This window comes from Pseudophryne corroboree (assembly GCF_028390025.1).
Source record: "Pseudophryne corroboree isolate aPseCor3 chromosome 3 unlocalized genomic scaffold, aPseCor3.hap2 SUPER_3_unloc_10, whole genome shotgun sequence".
In the NCBI taxonomy this organism is placed as follows: Eukaryota; Metazoa; Chordata; class Amphibia; order Anura; family Myobatrachidae; genus Pseudophryne; species Pseudophryne corroboree.
In genome coordinates, this window is record NW_026967494.1 from 1,541,717 (window position 1) to 1,560,253 (window position 18,537).

Consider the following 18,537-nt stretch of genomic DNA (forward strand, 5'->3'; position numbering starts at 1 on the left):
GGGAAACAGTGTATTTATGTATTACAACAAGGATTCTGCGTCCATTATCAATCCTAATGCTGTATGACACCCATACAGCATTAAAACACTCTATGCCCCCCTTCCTTCTTAGTATACAGCAAGTCCCCCCTCTGTGAGGTCTAAGCTCCGCCCCTTCCCGGAGCACTTAAGCCCGCTCGACAAAAAAAATAATTATATATATATATATATATATATATATATATATAAACAAGAAGATAAAGTACCCTTTTTTTTTGCGCTGAACTACAGTATAGCTCGTACCAATGAGAAATGCCTTCTGTCAGACAAGGCACTGCATAGGAAATAGCAAAAAAAGGGGAATTCTCATGGGAGCTTAACCACCTCAGAAATCACATAAAAATGTATTTATTTTATAAAATGTAACAGTAAATTCTGAAATGTTACATATAAAACATCAGTAAAACAAATAGGTAATCTTATACCATAGGTGAACAATACAGATTGAAAATCATCTGACGAATTCCGTTTGGAGATATCGACACTTAAACCGAATATCAATTCTTCCACCAAAGCGTTCAGTAGTATGTTCGAATTCACAAATATGTGAATTCCCAACGCGTTTCGTCCATACAGGACTTCATCAGGGGTCGTGATATTGCAATATTTGTGTATATCATATACAGTTCACCAATAAAGATACATAAAGAATAAAATTGCTGTGACAATGACCTTTTAGGTATAGAAAGGCAACTCCAATACTGAATGGGAACAATTTAATAGACTTAGAATAAGTCAAAAATCCCTAGTAATCTCTCAGGCTTCCTTTCACAGCTGAGAGATTACTAGGGATTTTTGACTTATTCTAAGTCTATTAAATTGTTCCCATTCAGTATTGGAGTTGCCTTTCTATACCTAAAAGGTCATTGTCACAGCAATTTTATTCTTTATGTATCTTTATTGGTGAACTGTATATGATATACACGAATATTGCAATATCACGACCCCTGATGAAGTCCTGTATGGACGAAACGCGTTGGGCATTCACATATTTGTGAATTCGAACATACTACTGAACACTTTGGTGGAAGAATTGATATTCGGTTTAAGTGTCGATATCTCCAAACGGAATTCGTCAGATGATTTTCAATCTGTATTGTTCACCTATGGTATAAGATTACCTATTTGTTTTACTGATGTTTTATATGTAACATTGCAGAATTTACTGTTACATTTTATAAAATAAATACATTTTTATGTGATTTCTGAGGTGGTTAAGCTCCCATGAGAATTCCCCTTTTTTTGCTATATATATATATATATATATATATATATATATATATAGAAGAAATTATTGCGCCACTTGTGTTCATCAACGTTAAACTTGAATATAGATATAAGTAGTACGACTCTGACACTCCCTAAAAATTTAAAAGGGCGTCTGCTTACCCCTAACAGGGATGGCGGTTCCCTGTATGAGAGAATTTAAGATAGGGGGGGTGGGGGTTTAGCGACCAATGGTGTCTAAAATAATTTACAATTTCAGTTGAATAAATACGGTACAATTTATTATGTAAAACAATTTTTAAAAAGACAGAAACTTTTTCTAAAAAATGGGATAAAAACTATACATATAAATAGAATACCAGTTAAAAATGAATAAATAGTAAAAAGATTCCTTAACTTGGTATGTAGGTCACTGCCAGGTAGCCCAACGCGTTTCGTCCTTAAGACTTCATCAAGGGGTGTTGGCAGACTGGGAACAGACCTCTATTTATACCAGTATTAGTCTGGTATCAATTATGACATCATTTCCTGTTGATGTCACATGGTCTTTTTTAACAGACTAAGAGCAAAGTATTTTACATAAGAGAGTTATATAGTAATAAAGTTTATAGGTCCTATACATAAGTTAGTTCATTTTCTAGTTGAATTGGGGTTTAGAAATGCTTTTAAAGTCTCTCAGAAGTTGCGCCGGTGTTTTCCGCCCCACTTCCGGTTTTTCGGCGTCGCGTCACTTCCGCCCCACTTCCGGTAGTCGGACTGCGCATGCGCCCGCGACCTTCAGTTCTTCTAATAGCAAGGGAGCTAGGTGTAAGGCGCTTTGTTTTCATAGCGGCGGCCATCTTTGTAGAGATTTATTGTTCATTTTCTCTATGCGGTGGCCATCTTATTGTAGAACAGCAGGATTGACATTTATGGTATTTCTTGCATAGAAATGAAATAGAAAAAGGGGAGATTAATAATGACAAATGTGCAGCGTTTCTTCTTTGAAATTAAACGACAACATGTGACCAAGATATGGGATCCATATATTTATATTAGATACATAAATAAATAAATAAATATATATAAAAAGATGAATAAATATAAATAAATAATGATAGTTGATTAATTGCTGCATGTTATAGTGCAGAGTATGGCAGTGCAATCAATGTTTATTGCATATTGCATATTTTAAATAGGAGCGTTAATAAAGTAAATAAATAAATATATAAATAGTGCAGCCATTAAATAGCATAGTGCTAAAGTGCTTATTGCAAATTAACAGGAGGGCAGTGAGGGACGGGGTGGTGTTAGAGTGCCTCGTGGAGAGTGATAAAGTAGTATATCTGTTAGCTGAATGGTCAAGGTAACCGGAATTGACATGCTCATGTAGGCTATATTTACTTAGTTTGGTTACAGTACCTGATCTTCCCAGGTGGTCTCCCTGTTCTGGTACTGATCAGGCCCAACACTGCTTCGCTTCCAAGATCGGACGGGATTGGGCATGTCCAGTGTGGTTTGACTGTACGATTCACTTACCATACATGTGTCTCCGTTATTTATGATACAGCTATACACGTTGGTAAAGGACTGTGGTGGTGTGGGGTGGGCTGGGTTGGGGTTGGGTGGGGTGAGTGGGGGTTAGGTGGGGGGGGGGGGGGGGGTTGGGTGTGTCGGGTCTGAAACCAAATTCTAAATTTTATCCATTAGAATCAAAAGGGAGTAATATTGATATTTTTTATGAGATGGTAAAGAAGGACCTATGCGACACCGATCTTGTGAAAATAAAGGAAAAGAACATCACGAATCGAGAACAAGAAGCTTTAAAAAAGCTACAGAAAAACCAGGAAATCGTTTTAAAACAAGCTGATAAAGGGGGGGGTCTGGTCATAATGGACCGTGATAAATATATCACAGAAGCAGAGAGACTATTGGGGGACAATGCATCCTATATAAAATTGTCCAACGACCCTAAAGACGTTTTCATTGAAGAACTAAGAACACTACTAGTACGTGGTCTTCATACAAACATTCTCACAAAGGGAGAATTCCAATTCTTGTTCAAATCAGATCCCATTACCCCTATTTTCTATTTCCTGCCTAAAATTCACAAAAATTTGGAAAACCCGCCCGGAAGACCAATAGTGGCGGGTATCGATTCTCTTACATCAAACCTGTCAGAATACGTAGATGTCTTTTTAAAACCATACGTAAAAGACTTACCATCATTTTTAAAAGACACAACCTCCGTACTGAACTCCCTAAAAGACTTTGTGTGGAAAGACACCTTTAAGTGGGTAACAATAGATGTACAATCGTTATATACCTGTATAGATCATCAAAAAGGTGTAAACGCATGCAGAGAGTTTTTGGAAAATGATACGGCATTAACAACGATTCATAAAGATTTTATCTGTGATGTTATGCTTTTTATCCTTCAACACAATTATTTTAAATTTTTAGATGACTTTTATTTACAACGCTGTGGGACCGCGATGGGTACAATTTTTGCACCAAGTTTCGCAAATCTTTTTATGGGCAGTTGGGAGAAGAATTTTATATATGGCAAACATGATTTTAAGGAACATTTAACCTTTTATCGTCGCTACATAGATGACATTTTAATCATCTGGGATGGAACAGAAGAAAGTTTTTATGAATTCCTTAAATATCTAAGTGAAAATGATATGAACCTCATCTTTACATCCAAGATCAACCAAGAGTCTATTGAATTTCTTGATCTGGTTCTAATAGCAAAGGACAATAAAATTGAGACAAAAAACTTCATTAAACAAGTGGATACGAATAGCTACCTGCATTACAGAAGTAACCACTTAAAGAAATGGAAAAATAATATCCCCTTCTCTCAATTTAATAGAATAAAGAGAAATTGTACCAATCAAGAAGAATGTGAAGCCCAAATTGAGAAATACAAACACAGATTTAAAGATAAGGAGTACCCTACGAATATTCTGGAAGAAGCTGCCACAAAAGCAAAAGCCTTGGAAAGATCTACATTACTTGAATATAAGACCAAAGAAACAAAAAAGGACTCCATCTCTTTTATTACTACATATAACCGTCACGAAAAAAACATCAGGGACTCACTCAAGAACCATTGGGGAGTCCTACTAATGGACCCAATACTTAAAGAAATTCTACCTCCTCGCCCCGAGATTATCTTCAGAAAATCAAAAAACCTCAAAGATACACTAGCCCCCAGTATGTTGCGGAATGATACTAAAGTGGTTCCAAGAATGCCAAAATGCACTGGCTCCTACAAGTGCGGTCGATGTAATATCTGCAGGTACCTACACCCAGTAAGGAAGACCTTCACAGACACGGAAAAAAGGGAAATTCACAAAATTAAAGACTTCATAAATTGTAATACCCAATCAGTGACCTACCTGTTAGAATGTGGGTGCGGCAAGCAATATGTGGGAAAGACCAAAAGACCTCTTAAATTGAGAATCCAAGAACATGTCCGCAATATAAGGAATAAAATAGAAACACACGCCGTATCCAGACACTTTAACTCAACACATAACTCGAACCCAGAAGCATTGACTTTCAAAGCTATTGAACTTGTGAAACTGGGTGAAAGAGGGGGCGACCTGGCCAACAGACTATCACGAAGAGAAATGTACTGGATCTTCCAACTACAAACACTCCATCCAAAGGGATTCAACGATTACTATGAAATCGCGCTGTTCCTGTGACTCTCACTCCTGGCATCAGGACTATACGGTCGGATCTACATTTTGCAGTAGCCATTAATCACCCCCCCCCCTTCCTTACCCCCACACCCAACCCCCCCCCCCACCTAACCCCCACTCACCCCACCCAACCCCAACCCAGCCCACCCCACACCACCACAGTCCTTTACCAACGTGTATAGCTGTATCATAAATAACGGAGACACATGTATGGTAAGTGAATCGTACAGTCAAACCACACTGGACATGCCCAATCCCGTCCGATCTTGGAAGCGAAGCAGTGTTGGGCCTGATCAGTACCAGAACAGGGAGACCACCTGGGAAGATCAGGTACTGTAACCAAACTAAGTAAATATAGCCTACATGAGCATGTCAATTCCGGTTACCTTGACCATTCAGCTAACAGATATACTACTTTATCACTCTCCACGAGGCACTCTAACACCACCCCGTCCCTCACTGCCCTCCTGTTAATTTGCAATAAGCACTTTAGCACTATGCTATTTAATGGCTGCACTATTTATATATTTATTTATTTACTTTATTAACGCTCCTATTTAAAATATGCAATATGCAATAAACATTGATTGCACTGCCATACTCTGCACTATAACATGCAGCAATTAATCAACTATCATTATTTATTTATATTTATTCATCTTTTTATATATATTTATTTATTTATTTATGTATCTAATATAAATATATGGATCCCATATCTTGGTCACATGTTGTCGTTTAATTTCAAAGAAGAAACGCTGCACATTTGTCATTATTAATCTCCCCTTTTTCTATTTCATTTCTATGCAAGAAATACCATAAATGTCAATCCTGCTGTTCTACAATAAGATGGCCACCGCATAGAGAAAATGAACAATAAATCTCTACAAAGATGGCCGCCGCTATGAAAACAAAGCGCCTTACACCTAGCTCCCTTGCTATTAGAAGAACTGAAGGTCGCGGGCGCATGCGCAGTCCGACTACCGGAAGTGGGGCGGAAGTGACGCGACGCCGAAAAACCGGAAGTGGGGCGGAAAACACCGGCGCAACTTCTGAGAGACTTTAAAAGCATTTCTAAACCCCAATTCAACTAGAAAATGAACTAACTTATGTATAGGACCTATAAACTTTATTACTATATAACTCTCTTATGTAAAATACTTTGCTCTTAGTCTGTTAAAAAAGACCATGTGACATCAACAGGAAATGATGTCATAATTGATACCAGACTAATACTGGTATAAATAGAGGTCTGTTCCCAGTCTGCCAACACCCCTTGATGAAGTCTTAAGGACGAAACGCGTTGGGCTACCTGGCAGTGACCTACATACCAAGTTAAGGAATCTTTTTACTATTTATTCATTTTTAACTGGTATTCTATTTATATGTATAGTTTTTATCCCATTTTTTAGAAAAAGTTTCTGTCTTTTTAAAAATTGTTTTACATAATAAATTGTACCGTATTTATTCAACTGAAATTGTAAATTATTTTAGACACCATTGGTCGCTAAACCCCCACCCCCCCTATCATATATATATATATCCCTATATTGAGCCGGGGGACCCTATACACAGGGAGATAACACCTCTGGGAGGGCAACACAGTCCAAACATTGCGTTCCCCACTGTTTGTTCTTGGCGGGGCCAGCAGGGAAAAATGGCGCTGACTCAGTGTGTGAGGCTAAGCTCCGCCCCTCTCGGCGCGCTATAGCCCCCCTGGATCTGAAAACCAAATAGGCCGAGTACTAAATATAGGGTATATATATATACACTCAGCACCATGCTGCTCAGGGCGCCCCCCTGTGCGCCCTGCACCCCAGACAACGTTCGGGAAGCGGGAGTTCCGGGCGCATCGCGCACCCGCCGCTCTCATGGTGGGTCCCCGTGTGCGGCGCCCGGGAGCTCTAACTATCTATGCTGCCCCGGGCGCCACCACCTCCCGGCGCCCTGTACCCATGGCGCCCGACGGGGACCACGGCATAACGCGCCTGCGGGGGTCTGTATACGGAGCCCCCGGCAGCGCGAGTAAGAACTGTTAAAACTGACTCGCTGCCCAGGGCGCTCCCCCCCGCGTGCCCTGCACCCGTATAAGCGGTGGCAGGGAAATAATTAAAGTATACTGGCGGGGGATGAACCACGGTGCCTCGGCACCTAAATGCTTTTTTTTTTTTGCCAGTTGTTCACATTAAGCAGACCAGTAACATGCGCCCAGTGCGCTCCCCCCCACCCCCCCACCCCACCAGCGCCCTGCACCCTGTGAGTGCCGTTGGTGTGTGGGAGCATGAAGAGCAGCACTACCACTGTACCTCCGTTACTGAAGTCTTCTGCCGTCTGAAGTCTTCTTTTCTTCCAATACTCACCCGACTTCTTTCTTCTGTGAGGGGAATGACGGCGTGGCTCCGGGAACAAGCAGCTAGGCGCACCAAGTGATCGAACCCTCTGGAGCTAATGGTGTGCAGTAGCCGAGAAGCAGAGCCTTGAAACTCACAGAAGTAGGTCCTGCTTCTCCCCCCTCACTCCCACGCTGCAGGGAGCCTGTAGCCAGCAGGTCTCCCTGAAAATAAAAAACCTAACATAAAGTCTTTCAGAGAAACTCAGTAGAGCTCCCCTAGTGTGTGACCCATCACTCCTGGGCACAAAGTCTAACTGAGGTCTGGAGGAGGGGCATAGAGAGAGGAGCCAGTTCACACCCAGTTTAAGTCTTTAAAGTGTGCCCAAGCTCCTGCGGATGAGTCTATACCCCATGGTCCTTTTGGAATCCCCAGCATCCTCTAGGACGTATGAGAAATAGAGGTACATTAATGAAAAGCGTGAGTAACAGTCATCAGTCTGCTTGTGAAGGTCTCTAGAGTGGTGGCCTCTTGGACTGTGCAAGGCAGTGAGTTCCATGGTCAGGGCTACAAAGCTAAACATTCAACCCATAAATGAATGACAGGAGATTCTTGGTACTGCTGGTAACAGTCCATCTGTAGAAGCAAGCAAGCAGGGCAGTAAGGAGGCAGAAGCTGCTTCTAGTACCTTGGACCATGTAATGTTGAGCTGGGAAAGTCAGTTAGCCAATTATGAAATAGATTTGTCATCTTACAGGCAGCCAGTGAAGGGAGTAGAGAATGGGTGTTATGAGGCAGGAAGGGGCTGGTTAGGTAACAGCTTGGCTGCTGCATTCTGTACTAGCTGCAAGCTCTGTAATTCTTTTGCTGGGTGACCCAGGTAGATGGCATTGCAGTAGTCTATGAACTTCTGAGGGAATCAAGTGCTTGATTCTGGCTATGGTCCATAGATGGAATTATGAGGATTTGTATGTGGCAGATACCTGATGTCTGTGTCAGCCACATACCAGGACAACACAAAGATTCAGCACATGTTCAGTATTTTCAATTCTGAACACCAAAGCATAAATCCAGATGGTTGGTAAAGCTGTAGTCTTGTCATTTGCTGGTGAGCTTCTATTATGTTTCACAAAGACTGAGTCACAGCCAACTGGCATCATCCACCCCTGGCGCTCAGCTAGACAACCATTTAGGATTGGTATTCGGTTCTCAATACATGGAGCAAAAAGCAGGTAATCAGCATAACAGTGGTAGACCAGGCCATGATGTCTGATTATATCACCCAGTGGTAGCATTTATATTGCATAAAGCATAGGAGATAAGGTTGACCCTTGAGGAACATTGCATGACAGTGATAATTATACTCCAGAAGATGTAAATAGTTCCGTATTTGGGTAATGTCTAATATGTTCAACAAGAGCGGATTTATTTCTCTCACAGCATGAAAATGGCTTCTCACCTGTGAAATCGCTGATGTGTAACAAGTTGTGATTTCCATGCAAAACATTTCCCACACTCAGAACAGGAAAACGGCTTCTCACCTGTGTGAGTATGCTGATGAATAACAAAATGTGATTTCTGTGCAAAACATTTACCACACTCAGAACAGGAAAATGGCTTCTCACCTGTGTGACTTCTCTGATGTGTAACAAGAGCTGATTTCTGTGTAAAACATTTCCCACACTCAGAACAGAAATACGGCTTCTCACCTGTGTGACTTCTCTGATGTCTAACAAGATTTGGTTTCTGTGCAAAACATTTGCCACACTCAGAACAGGAATACGGCTTCTCACCTGTGTGACTTCTCTGATGTGTAACAAGAGCTGATTTCTGTGTAAAACATTTCCCACACTCAGAACAGGAAAACGGCTTCTCACCTGTGTGACTTCTCTGATGTGTAACAAGTTCTGATTTAACTGCGAAACATTTCCCACACTCAGAACAGAAATACGGCTTCTCACCTGTGTGACTTCTCTGATGTGTAACAAGAGCTGATTTCTGTGTAAAACATTTCCCACACTCAGAACAGGAATACGGCTTCTCACCTGTGTGAGTATGCTGATGAGTAACAAAATGTGATTTGAATGCAAAACATTTCCCACACTCAGAACAGGAAAACGGATTCTCACCTGAGTGACTTCTCTGATGTGTAGCAAGATTTGAGTTGCATGCAAAACATTTCCCACACTCAGAACATATCAGTGGCCTCTCACCTGCTTTAGCTGGATGATGGGTAATAAGCTTTGTGTTCTGTGTAAAACATTTGGTATCTATAGAACATGGAAACACTGTATCTACTCTCAGAGCTGTAACAGATGCACCAATATCAGAGTGATCAGGAGAACATTTCCCAGGATCAGAGGGATCAGCTGATAGAGCTGGATGTATAATTGGGGTAATGGGATTATCTCCTGGAGAATCCTGTATACTGTCATTATCTTTTATGTCACAATCCGGGGATAACATTAGATGTCCTTCTGAGATATTCCTGCTTGTGTGTCCATCTGCTGGAAATAAAATACATTAATATATATAATGAGTAGACAAGACCCAGGGTGTTACAGGATACAATATATCATTCTATAACTGACATGTTTTACCTGTAATCATTGCTTTTATGTGTATTAAAAAAAAAAAAAGATAGGATGCTTAGAATGGAGCTTGATCAACACTGAACGCTCATGTGGGATTACTAGAGGCGACATGGACGCTCATGTGGGATTACTAGAGGCGACATGGACGCTCATGTGGGATTACTAGAGGTGACATGGACGCTCATGTGGGATTACTAGAGGTGAAACTGATGCTCATGTGGGATTACTAGAAGTGACATGGACGCTCATGTGGGATTACTAGAGGTGACCTGGATGCTCATGTGGGATTACTAGAGGCAACATGGACGCTCATGTGGGATTAGTAGAGGTGAGATAGATGCTCATGTGGGATTACTGGAGGAGACATGGACGCTCGTGTGGGATTACTGGAGGAGACATGGACGCTCGTGTGGGATTACTGGAGGAGACATGGAAGCTCGTGTGGGATTACTGGAGGAGACATGGACGCTCATGTGGGATTACTAGAGGTGACATGGACGCTCATGTGGGATTGCTAGAGGTGACATGGACGCTCATGTTGGATTACTAGAGGTGACATGGATGCTCATGTGGGATTACTAGAGGTGACATGGATGCTCATGTGGGATTACTAGAGGTGACATGGACGCTCATGTGGAATTACTAGAGGTGACATGGACGCTCATGTGGGATTACTAGAGGTGACATGGACGCTCATGTGGGATTACTAGAGGTGACATGGACGCTCATGTGGGATTAGTAGAGGTGAGACAGATGCTCATGTGGGATTACTAGAGGTGACATGGCCGCTCATGTGGGATTACTAGAGGTGACATGGACGCTCATGTGGGATTACTAGAGGTGACATGGACGCTCATGTGGAATTACTAGAGGTGACATGGACGCTCATGTGGGATTACTAGAGGTGACATGGATGCTCATGTGGGATTACTAGAGGTGACATGGACGCTCATGTGGAATTACTAGAGGTGACATGGACGCTCATGTGGGATTACTAGAGGTGACATGGACGCTCATGTGGGATTACTAGAGGTGACATGGACGCTCATGTGGGATTAGTAGAGGTGAGACAGATGCTCATGTGGGATTACTAGAGGTGACATGGACGCTCATGTGGGATTACTAGAGGTGACACTGATGCTCGTGGGATTACTACAGGTGGCATGGACGCTCATGTGGGATTACTAGAGGTGACATGGCCGCTCATGTGGGATTAGTAGAGGTGAGACAGATGCTCATGTGGGATTACTAGAGGAGACATGGACGCTCGTGTGGGATTACTGGAGGAGACATGGACGCTCGTGTGGGATTACTAGAGGTGACATGGACGCTCATGTGGGATTACTAGAGGTGACATGGTTGTAATAATAAAACACCAAAGAAGAGAAAATGCTGTCCTGCTTGCGCACTAATAAATAATAGGATTTTAATACCTACCGGTAAATCCTTTTCTCTGAGTACCGTAGAGGATGCTGGGGTCATCAATAGAGCCATGGGGTATAGACAGGATCCACAGGAGAAATGGGCACTTTAAGACTTTAATAAGGGCGTGAACTGGCTCCTCCCTCTATGCCCCTCCACCAGACCTCAGTTATAGGAACTGTGCCGAGGGAGACGGACATTAGGTTGGTTTATATGAAAAGAAGAAACCGCCTTCGGCAAAAACTGTTGACGAGTTCTCAACTCTGCTCTATCTTCATGGAAGATCAAATAAGGGCTCTTGTGAGACTAGGCTGCCAATTCGGACACCCGCCGTGCAGATGCCAAGGCCAATAAAATGACCACTTTCCAAGTGAGGAATTTCAAATCCACCTTTTGAAAAAAGTTCAAACCAGTGAGATTGAAGGAACTATAACATCACGTTAAGGTCCCAAGGTGCCACAGGAGGCACAAAAGGAGGTTGGATGTGTAACACCCCCTTTACAAACGTTTGCACCTCAGGAAGTGAGGCCAATTGTTTCTGAAAGAAAACTGACCATGCAGAAATCTGTACTTTAATAGATCCTAATTTAAGGCCCGCATCCACTCCAGCTTGTAAAAAGTGGAGAAAACGTCCAAGTTAAAAAATTTCCACAGGAGCATGCTTGGACTCGCACCAGGAAATATATTTCCTCCAAATGTGGTGATAGTGTTTTGCCGTAACATCCTTTCTAGCCTGAATAAGAGTGGGAATGACTTCACTGGGAATACCCTTCTGGGCTAGAATCTGGCGTTCAACCGCCATGACGTCAAACGTAGCCGCAGTAAATCTTGATACTGACACGGCCCCTGCTGTAACAGGTCCTCTTGTAGAGGAAGCAGCCAGGGATTTCCTATGCGTAAATCCTGAAGATCGGGATACCAAGCCCTCCTTGGCCAATCTGGAACAATGAGGATCGTCGGAACCTTTCTTCTTCTTATAGTTTTTAACACTCTCGGAAGTGGAGGGAACACATACCGACTGAAACACCCACGGTGTCACCAGAGCGTCCACCGCTATGGCTTGAGGGTCCCTTGACCTGGCGCAATAATTTTGGAGTTTCTTGTTGAGAATAGACACCATCATGTCTACTTGGGGAGTACCCCAGTGACTTGTCACTTCTGTGAAGACTTCTGGATGAAGTCCCCACTCTCCTGGATGGAGATCGTGTCTGCTGAGGAAGTCTGCTTCCCAGTTGTCCACTCCTGGAATGAAGATAGCTGACAGAGCCCTTAGATGTTTCTCCGCCCAGCGGAGAATCCTTGTGGCTTCTGCCATTGCTGCTCTGCTTTTTGTTCCACCCTGGCTGTTGATGTAAGCTACTGCTGTTACATTCTCCGACTGGATGAGGACGGGTCGACTTTGAAGAAGGCGTCCCGTTTGTAGAAGGCCGTTGTAAATGGCCCTTAATTCCAGAACGTTTATGTGGAGACAAGTCTCCTGACTTGACCATCTTCCTTGCACCCCAACCCCGGGGACTTGCATCCGTGGTCACTAGAATCCAATCCTGAATACCGAACCTGCGTCCCTCAAGGAGGTGAGAACTGTGCAGCCACCACAGCAGTGATATCCTTGTCTTTGAGGACAGGACTATCGTCCGTTGCTTGTGTAGGTGGGAACCGGACCACTTGTCCAACAGGTCCCACTGGAATACTCTGGCATGGAATCTGCCAAACTGAATGACCTCGTAGGCCGCCACCATCTTTCCCATCAAGCGAGTGCATTGATGGATTGAACTCTGGTTGGTTTTAAGATTTGTTCCCAAGCTTTTTCTTCCGGAAGAAAAACTCTCTGTAGTTCTGTGTCCTGATTCATCCCCAGAAACGACAGGCGGGTCGTAGGGATCAACTGAGATTTCAGCAGGTTGAGGAGCCAGCCATGTTGTTGCAACACCTTCAGGGACAGTGCAATGTTCTGTAACAACTTGTCCCTGCATCTGGCTTTTATCAGGAGATCGTCCAAGTATAAGATAATCATAACACCTTGCATGCGAAGAAGAATCATCATCTCCGCCATCACTTTGGTGAAAATCCTCGGAGCCATGGACAGCCCAAACGGCAACGTCTGAAATTGGTAATGACAATCCTGAACCGCAAAGCGCAGGAAGGCCTGATGAGGAGGATAAATGGGAACATGTAGGTAGGCATCCTTTATGTCCAAGGAGACCATAAAGTCCCCTTCCTCCAGACTGGATATCACCGCTCGGAGAGACTCCATCTTGAATTTGAATTTCTGCAGAAAGAAATTTAGGTCTTTTAGGTTGAGGATCGGTCTGACCGAGCCATCCGGCTTCGGAACCACCAATAGGCTGGAATAAAAGCCTTCTCCCTGTTACGCAGGGGGAATCGTGATAATGACCTGGTTCTGACACAATGTTTGTATTGCGTCGCACACTACCTCTCTGCTGGGCAAAGAAGCTGGCACGGCTGATTTGAAAAATCGTCGAGGAGGAACATCTTGAAACTCTATTTTGTACCCTTGTGACAATTTTTTAAATCCAAGGGTCCAGGCCCGAGCGAACCCAGACCTGGCTGATGAGCTTGAGACGTGCCCCCACCGGCGAGGACTCCAGCAGGGGAGCCCCGGCGTCATGCGGTGGACTTGGCAGAAGCCGGGGAGGACTTCTGTTCTTGGGAGGCAGAGAAGCCTGGGTTTCTTTTACCTCTTTCCCTGCCTCTAGCAGCATGGAAGGCAGAGCCTCGTCCTCTTCGGTATCTACTGGGCTGAAAGGACTGCATTTGATAATGATGCGTTTTCTTATGTTTTGGGGGAACATAAGGTAAAAATGACGATTTTCCAGCGGTAGCTGTAGAGACGAGGTCTGTAAGGCCGTCCCCAAACAACGCACCTCCTTTATAAGGCATAGATTCCATATTTCTTTTGGAATCAGAATCCGCATTCCACTGGTGAATCCACAATGCTCGCCTAGCAGCTACCGCCATTGCATTGGCTTTTGCTCCCAGCGTCCTTGATGTAACCCAGCGTCAGCATTATGCTGTTTCTGTCTAGGGTATCTATATCCGTTAACAAGGAATCTGCCCATTTCTCAATAGCACTACTGACCCACGCAGAAGCAATGACCGGCCTGAGTTGTGTACCCGTGGTCGCATAGATGGATTTAAGAGTAGCTTCCTGCTTACGATCCGCAGGGTCTTTAAGGGTCGTTGTACCAGAGGACGGTAAAGCCACCTGTTTTGATAAACACGACAGGGCCTTATCGACCATGGGGACTGACTCCCATTTTTCCCGATTAGCAGTGGGGAACGGATATGCCACTGGAATTCTTTTGGGAATCTGAAATTTCTTGTCAGGAGTGTCCCATATATTCTCAAAAAGAGCGTTCAGTTCATGAGAAGGGGGAAACGTTACCTCAATTTTCTTCCCCTTATACATACAGACCCTAGTATCAGGAACAGTCGGGTCATCTTTTATATGTAAAATATCTCTAACAGCAACAATCATGTACTGAATGCTCTTAGCTAATTTTGGATCCAATCTGGAATCAGCATAATCGACACTGGAGTCAGTATCCGTGTCGGTATTGGTATCAGCTAACTGGTCAAATGAACGCTTATGTGACCCCGCAGAGTCCTGTACCTGAGATAAAACATAATCCACCGATTTTTATAAGCTTGGGACTGAGCCTCAGCCTTATCCAACCTCTTATTAATAAGAGCCATATTCACATTTAAAGCATTCATTACATTATTAGCCCAGTCAGGAGTCGGCTGTGTCGACGGGGCCACCCCCAATGTTATCTGTGCTCCCAGTACAGGCTCTTCCTGGGAAGAGCATTCAACCTCAGACATTTTTCACCACACATGTAAAAACACCTCCAAACACACTGAGCTATAGGGGACAGACCTATAGAAGTCAGTCAGAGAGACACAGTGGGAGTATGCCAGCTCACAGCCCCGCGCTGCTGAACAGCACTGAGACATCAGAAAACTGCCTCAGACTGCAGCGCTATGCATATAAATATCAACATATATCAAATAAGTGTGCCCCCACTGTTTTTTTAGCACCCTGATACTTGTATGCAGCGGTGTGGAGGGCCAGCGTCTCTACAGCCGTAGGAGAGGAAATGGCGCCGGGCAGAGAGTGAGCTGAGAAAAAGCTCCGCCCCCGTAATGGCGTGCTTCTTCCCGCTTTTTTACATATACTGGCGGGGGTATTTTGTGGACATAAATGTCCTATATTGCCAGTGTTCACTATAGAGGATAATAATATAATGCTGCCCAGGGCTCTCCCCCCCAGCGCCCTGCACCCGTAGTGCTGTCTGTGGGAGCATGGCCGCGTGGTACCTCTGTAATGCCGTCTGCCGAACTGAAGTCTTCTTGTCTTCGGTTACTCACCTGTCTTCTGGCTCTGAAAGGGGGTGACGGCAGGCTGTGGGAGCGAGCATCTGAGCTTACCCGGCGATCAACACCCTTTAGGTGCGGAGCGTCCTGTCAGCAGAAGCAGAGCCTTGGAACTCACAGAAGTGGGTCATGCTTCTCTCCCCTAAGTCCCACGAAGTAGGGAGGCTGTTACCAGCAGCCTTCCTGAAAATAAAAAACTTAACATAAGTCTTTTACCAGAGAGCTCTGTAGAGCTCCCAAGATACGTGACCAGTCTCCCTGGGCACATTTCTAAACTGAGGTCTGGAGGAGGGGCATAGAGGGAGGAGCCAGTTCACGCCCTGTTTAAAGTCTTAAAGTGCCCATGTCTCCTGCGGATCCCGTCTATACCACATGGTTCTATTGATGACCCCAGCATCCTCTAGGACAGTGATGGCTAACCTTGACACTCCAGTTGTTGTTGAACTACACATCCCAGCATGCCCTGCTACAGTTTTGCTATTTGGCCATGCTAAAACTGATGCACGGCATGCTGGGATGTGTAGTTCAACAACAGCTGGAGTGTCAAGGTTAGCCATCACTGCTCTAGGACGAAAGAGAAATCTTATTAGTCTTCTTTGCTGCACTCCTACTTTGGGTACTGCGGCTTAATTTGTTATCTCCTAAGTCTTTTTCCAGTACAGAATCCCCTAATATTACCCCATTTAGTATAGAGGTGTAATTTCTGGTCTTGCCCCCACAGTGCATTACCTTACACTTGTCTGTGTTGAATCTCATTCTCCATTTTGCTGCCCATGTTTCCAGTTTAGTTAAGTCGTTCTGAAGAGACTCAGCATCCCCCTCCGTATTTATAACCTTACACAATTTGGTATCGTCTGCGAAAATTGATACCATGCTCCCTAGACCTACTGTTAGGTCATTAATGAAATTGTTGAATAAAAGTGGTCCTAGTACAGACCATTGTGGCACACCACTTAGTACTTTAGTCCAATTTGAAAATGATCCATTGACCACAATGCGCTGCTCCCTATTGTCTAACCAATTACTGACCCAAGTGCATATTGTGCTCCCTATCCCTATTTCTTGTAGCTTGTAGATAAGACGCATGTGAGGTACAGTGTCGAAAGCTTTGGCAAAGTCTAAAAATATTACATCCACCTCCTTACCCTGATCAAGGTTCGCACTTACTGTTTCATAAAAGCCAAGTAAGTTGGTTTGACATGATCTGTCCTTCACAAATCCATGTTGGTTCCTTTTAATGACCTTATTTGCTTCAAGGAGCTTTTGAATACCATCCCTTAGAATACCTTCCAATACTTTCCCCACTATAGATGTAAGACTAACTGGTCTATAATTACCTGGTTCAACTTTGCTCCCCTTTTTGAATATCGGCACTACCTCCGCTATAAGCCAGTTTTTGGGAACCATACCCGATGTAACCAAATCCATGAAGATCAAATATAGAGGTCTTGCTAGTTCAGCGTGCAACTCCATAAAAATTATCGGGTGAATTCCATCGGGACCCGGTGACTTATTAATCTTTATCTTTTCACAGACTACCTCCTCACATAAATAAGCATTTAGCAGTGGGACATTATCTTTGTTGAGATGTTGTGTTAGACTCAGCATTTGGTCCTCACTGGTAAATACCATTGAAAAAAACTTGTTTAGTTTGATTGCTATGTCATTATCATTTTTGATTAAGACTCAACTCTTGTCCTTTAAAGGGCCTATACTCTCTTTCTTTTGTCTCCTGTTGTTGGCGTACTTAAATTTTTTTGGGGGGATTCGCTTTGCTTTCCGTTGCTACTAGTTTTTCAGTTTCTAACTTAGCCGCTCTTATTCCTTTTTTGCATATTTTGTTAGAGTCCTTATAGTGCTGGAATGACTCCGCATCCCCCTCAGATTTGTATTTTTTTAAATGCTCGTCTTTTTTTGTCCATTAATTCCTTTATATTTGTGTTAAACCACATTGGTTTGGGATTTTTATTCATTTTTTTGCTGCTGGTGGGAATAAATTTACAAGTATTATTAATTAGCAGTGATTTTAATACATCCCATTTATCTGTAGGACAGAATTTTCCATTCAATGTCCTTTAACGCTTCCTTCATCATGTCAAAGTTGGCTTTGCTAAAGTTTAGAGTCCTAGTTGAGCCAGTATAGGACTGCTTATTAAAACGGATATTGAATGTGACCATATTGTGGTCGCTGTTACCTATGGGCTCCCCTACTATAATATTTGATACCAATTCCCCACTGTTAGTTAATACCAAGTCTAATATTGCATTGTACCTAGTTGGTTCTTTGATTAATTGAACTAAGTAATTATCATTTAGCGTGTAACCTTTGAAATTCACGTATCCAATGCAACCCCAAATAGCCACTCCCCTGAGAAAGGAAGAGACTCCACACTGCGCTTGGAATCTGCGTCTGCTATCCACTGACGCAACCATAAAGCTCTGCGTATCAACACTGCCGTGGCAGTAGTCCTAGCATTAATAGCGCCTATCTCCTTGAGAGAGTCACACAAGACGCGTGCACTGTCCCTGATGAGAGTCACCGTAGTCACCAGGGACGTATCTCCCACAAGGACCTCTTGAATTTGAGCCGCCCATGTGTGAATGGCATGTGTCATCCAACAACCCGCTATCACAGGTCTTTGTGATACACCAGCTATAGGATTTTTATTACCTACCGATAAATCCTTTTCTCGTAGTCCGTAGAGGATACTGGGGTTCCATTTTGTACCATGGGGTATAGACAGGTCCACTAGGAGCGAAGGGCACTTTAAGAATTTAATAGTGTGGGCTAGCTCCTCCCTCTATGCCCCTCCTACCAGACTCAGTCTAGAA

The 18,537-nt window shown here is 43.4% G+C and overlaps 1 protein-coding gene and 2 pseudogenes across 1 annotated transcript in view; 1 reads left to right on the top strand and 2 right to left on the bottom strand.

The window, feature by feature from the left end:
• The window catches only part of LOC134983212 (zinc finger protein 585A-like), a 176,104-nt gene that overhangs the window by 119,747 nt on the left and 37,820 nt on the right, over positions 1-18,537 (bottom strand). The window contains exon 2 of the mRNA XM_063948950.1: positions 8,763-9,504. Within this exon, the coding sequence (XP_063805020.1) occupies positions 8,763-9,504 (742 nt within the window). The remainder of the gene's footprint in view (positions 1-8,762; positions 9,505-18,537) is intronic.
• On the bottom strand, positions 2,656-2,775 carry LOC134983238 (5S ribosomal RNA; annotated as a pseudogene).
• LOC134983239 (5S ribosomal RNA) lies at positions 5,184-5,303 on the top strand (annotated as a pseudogene).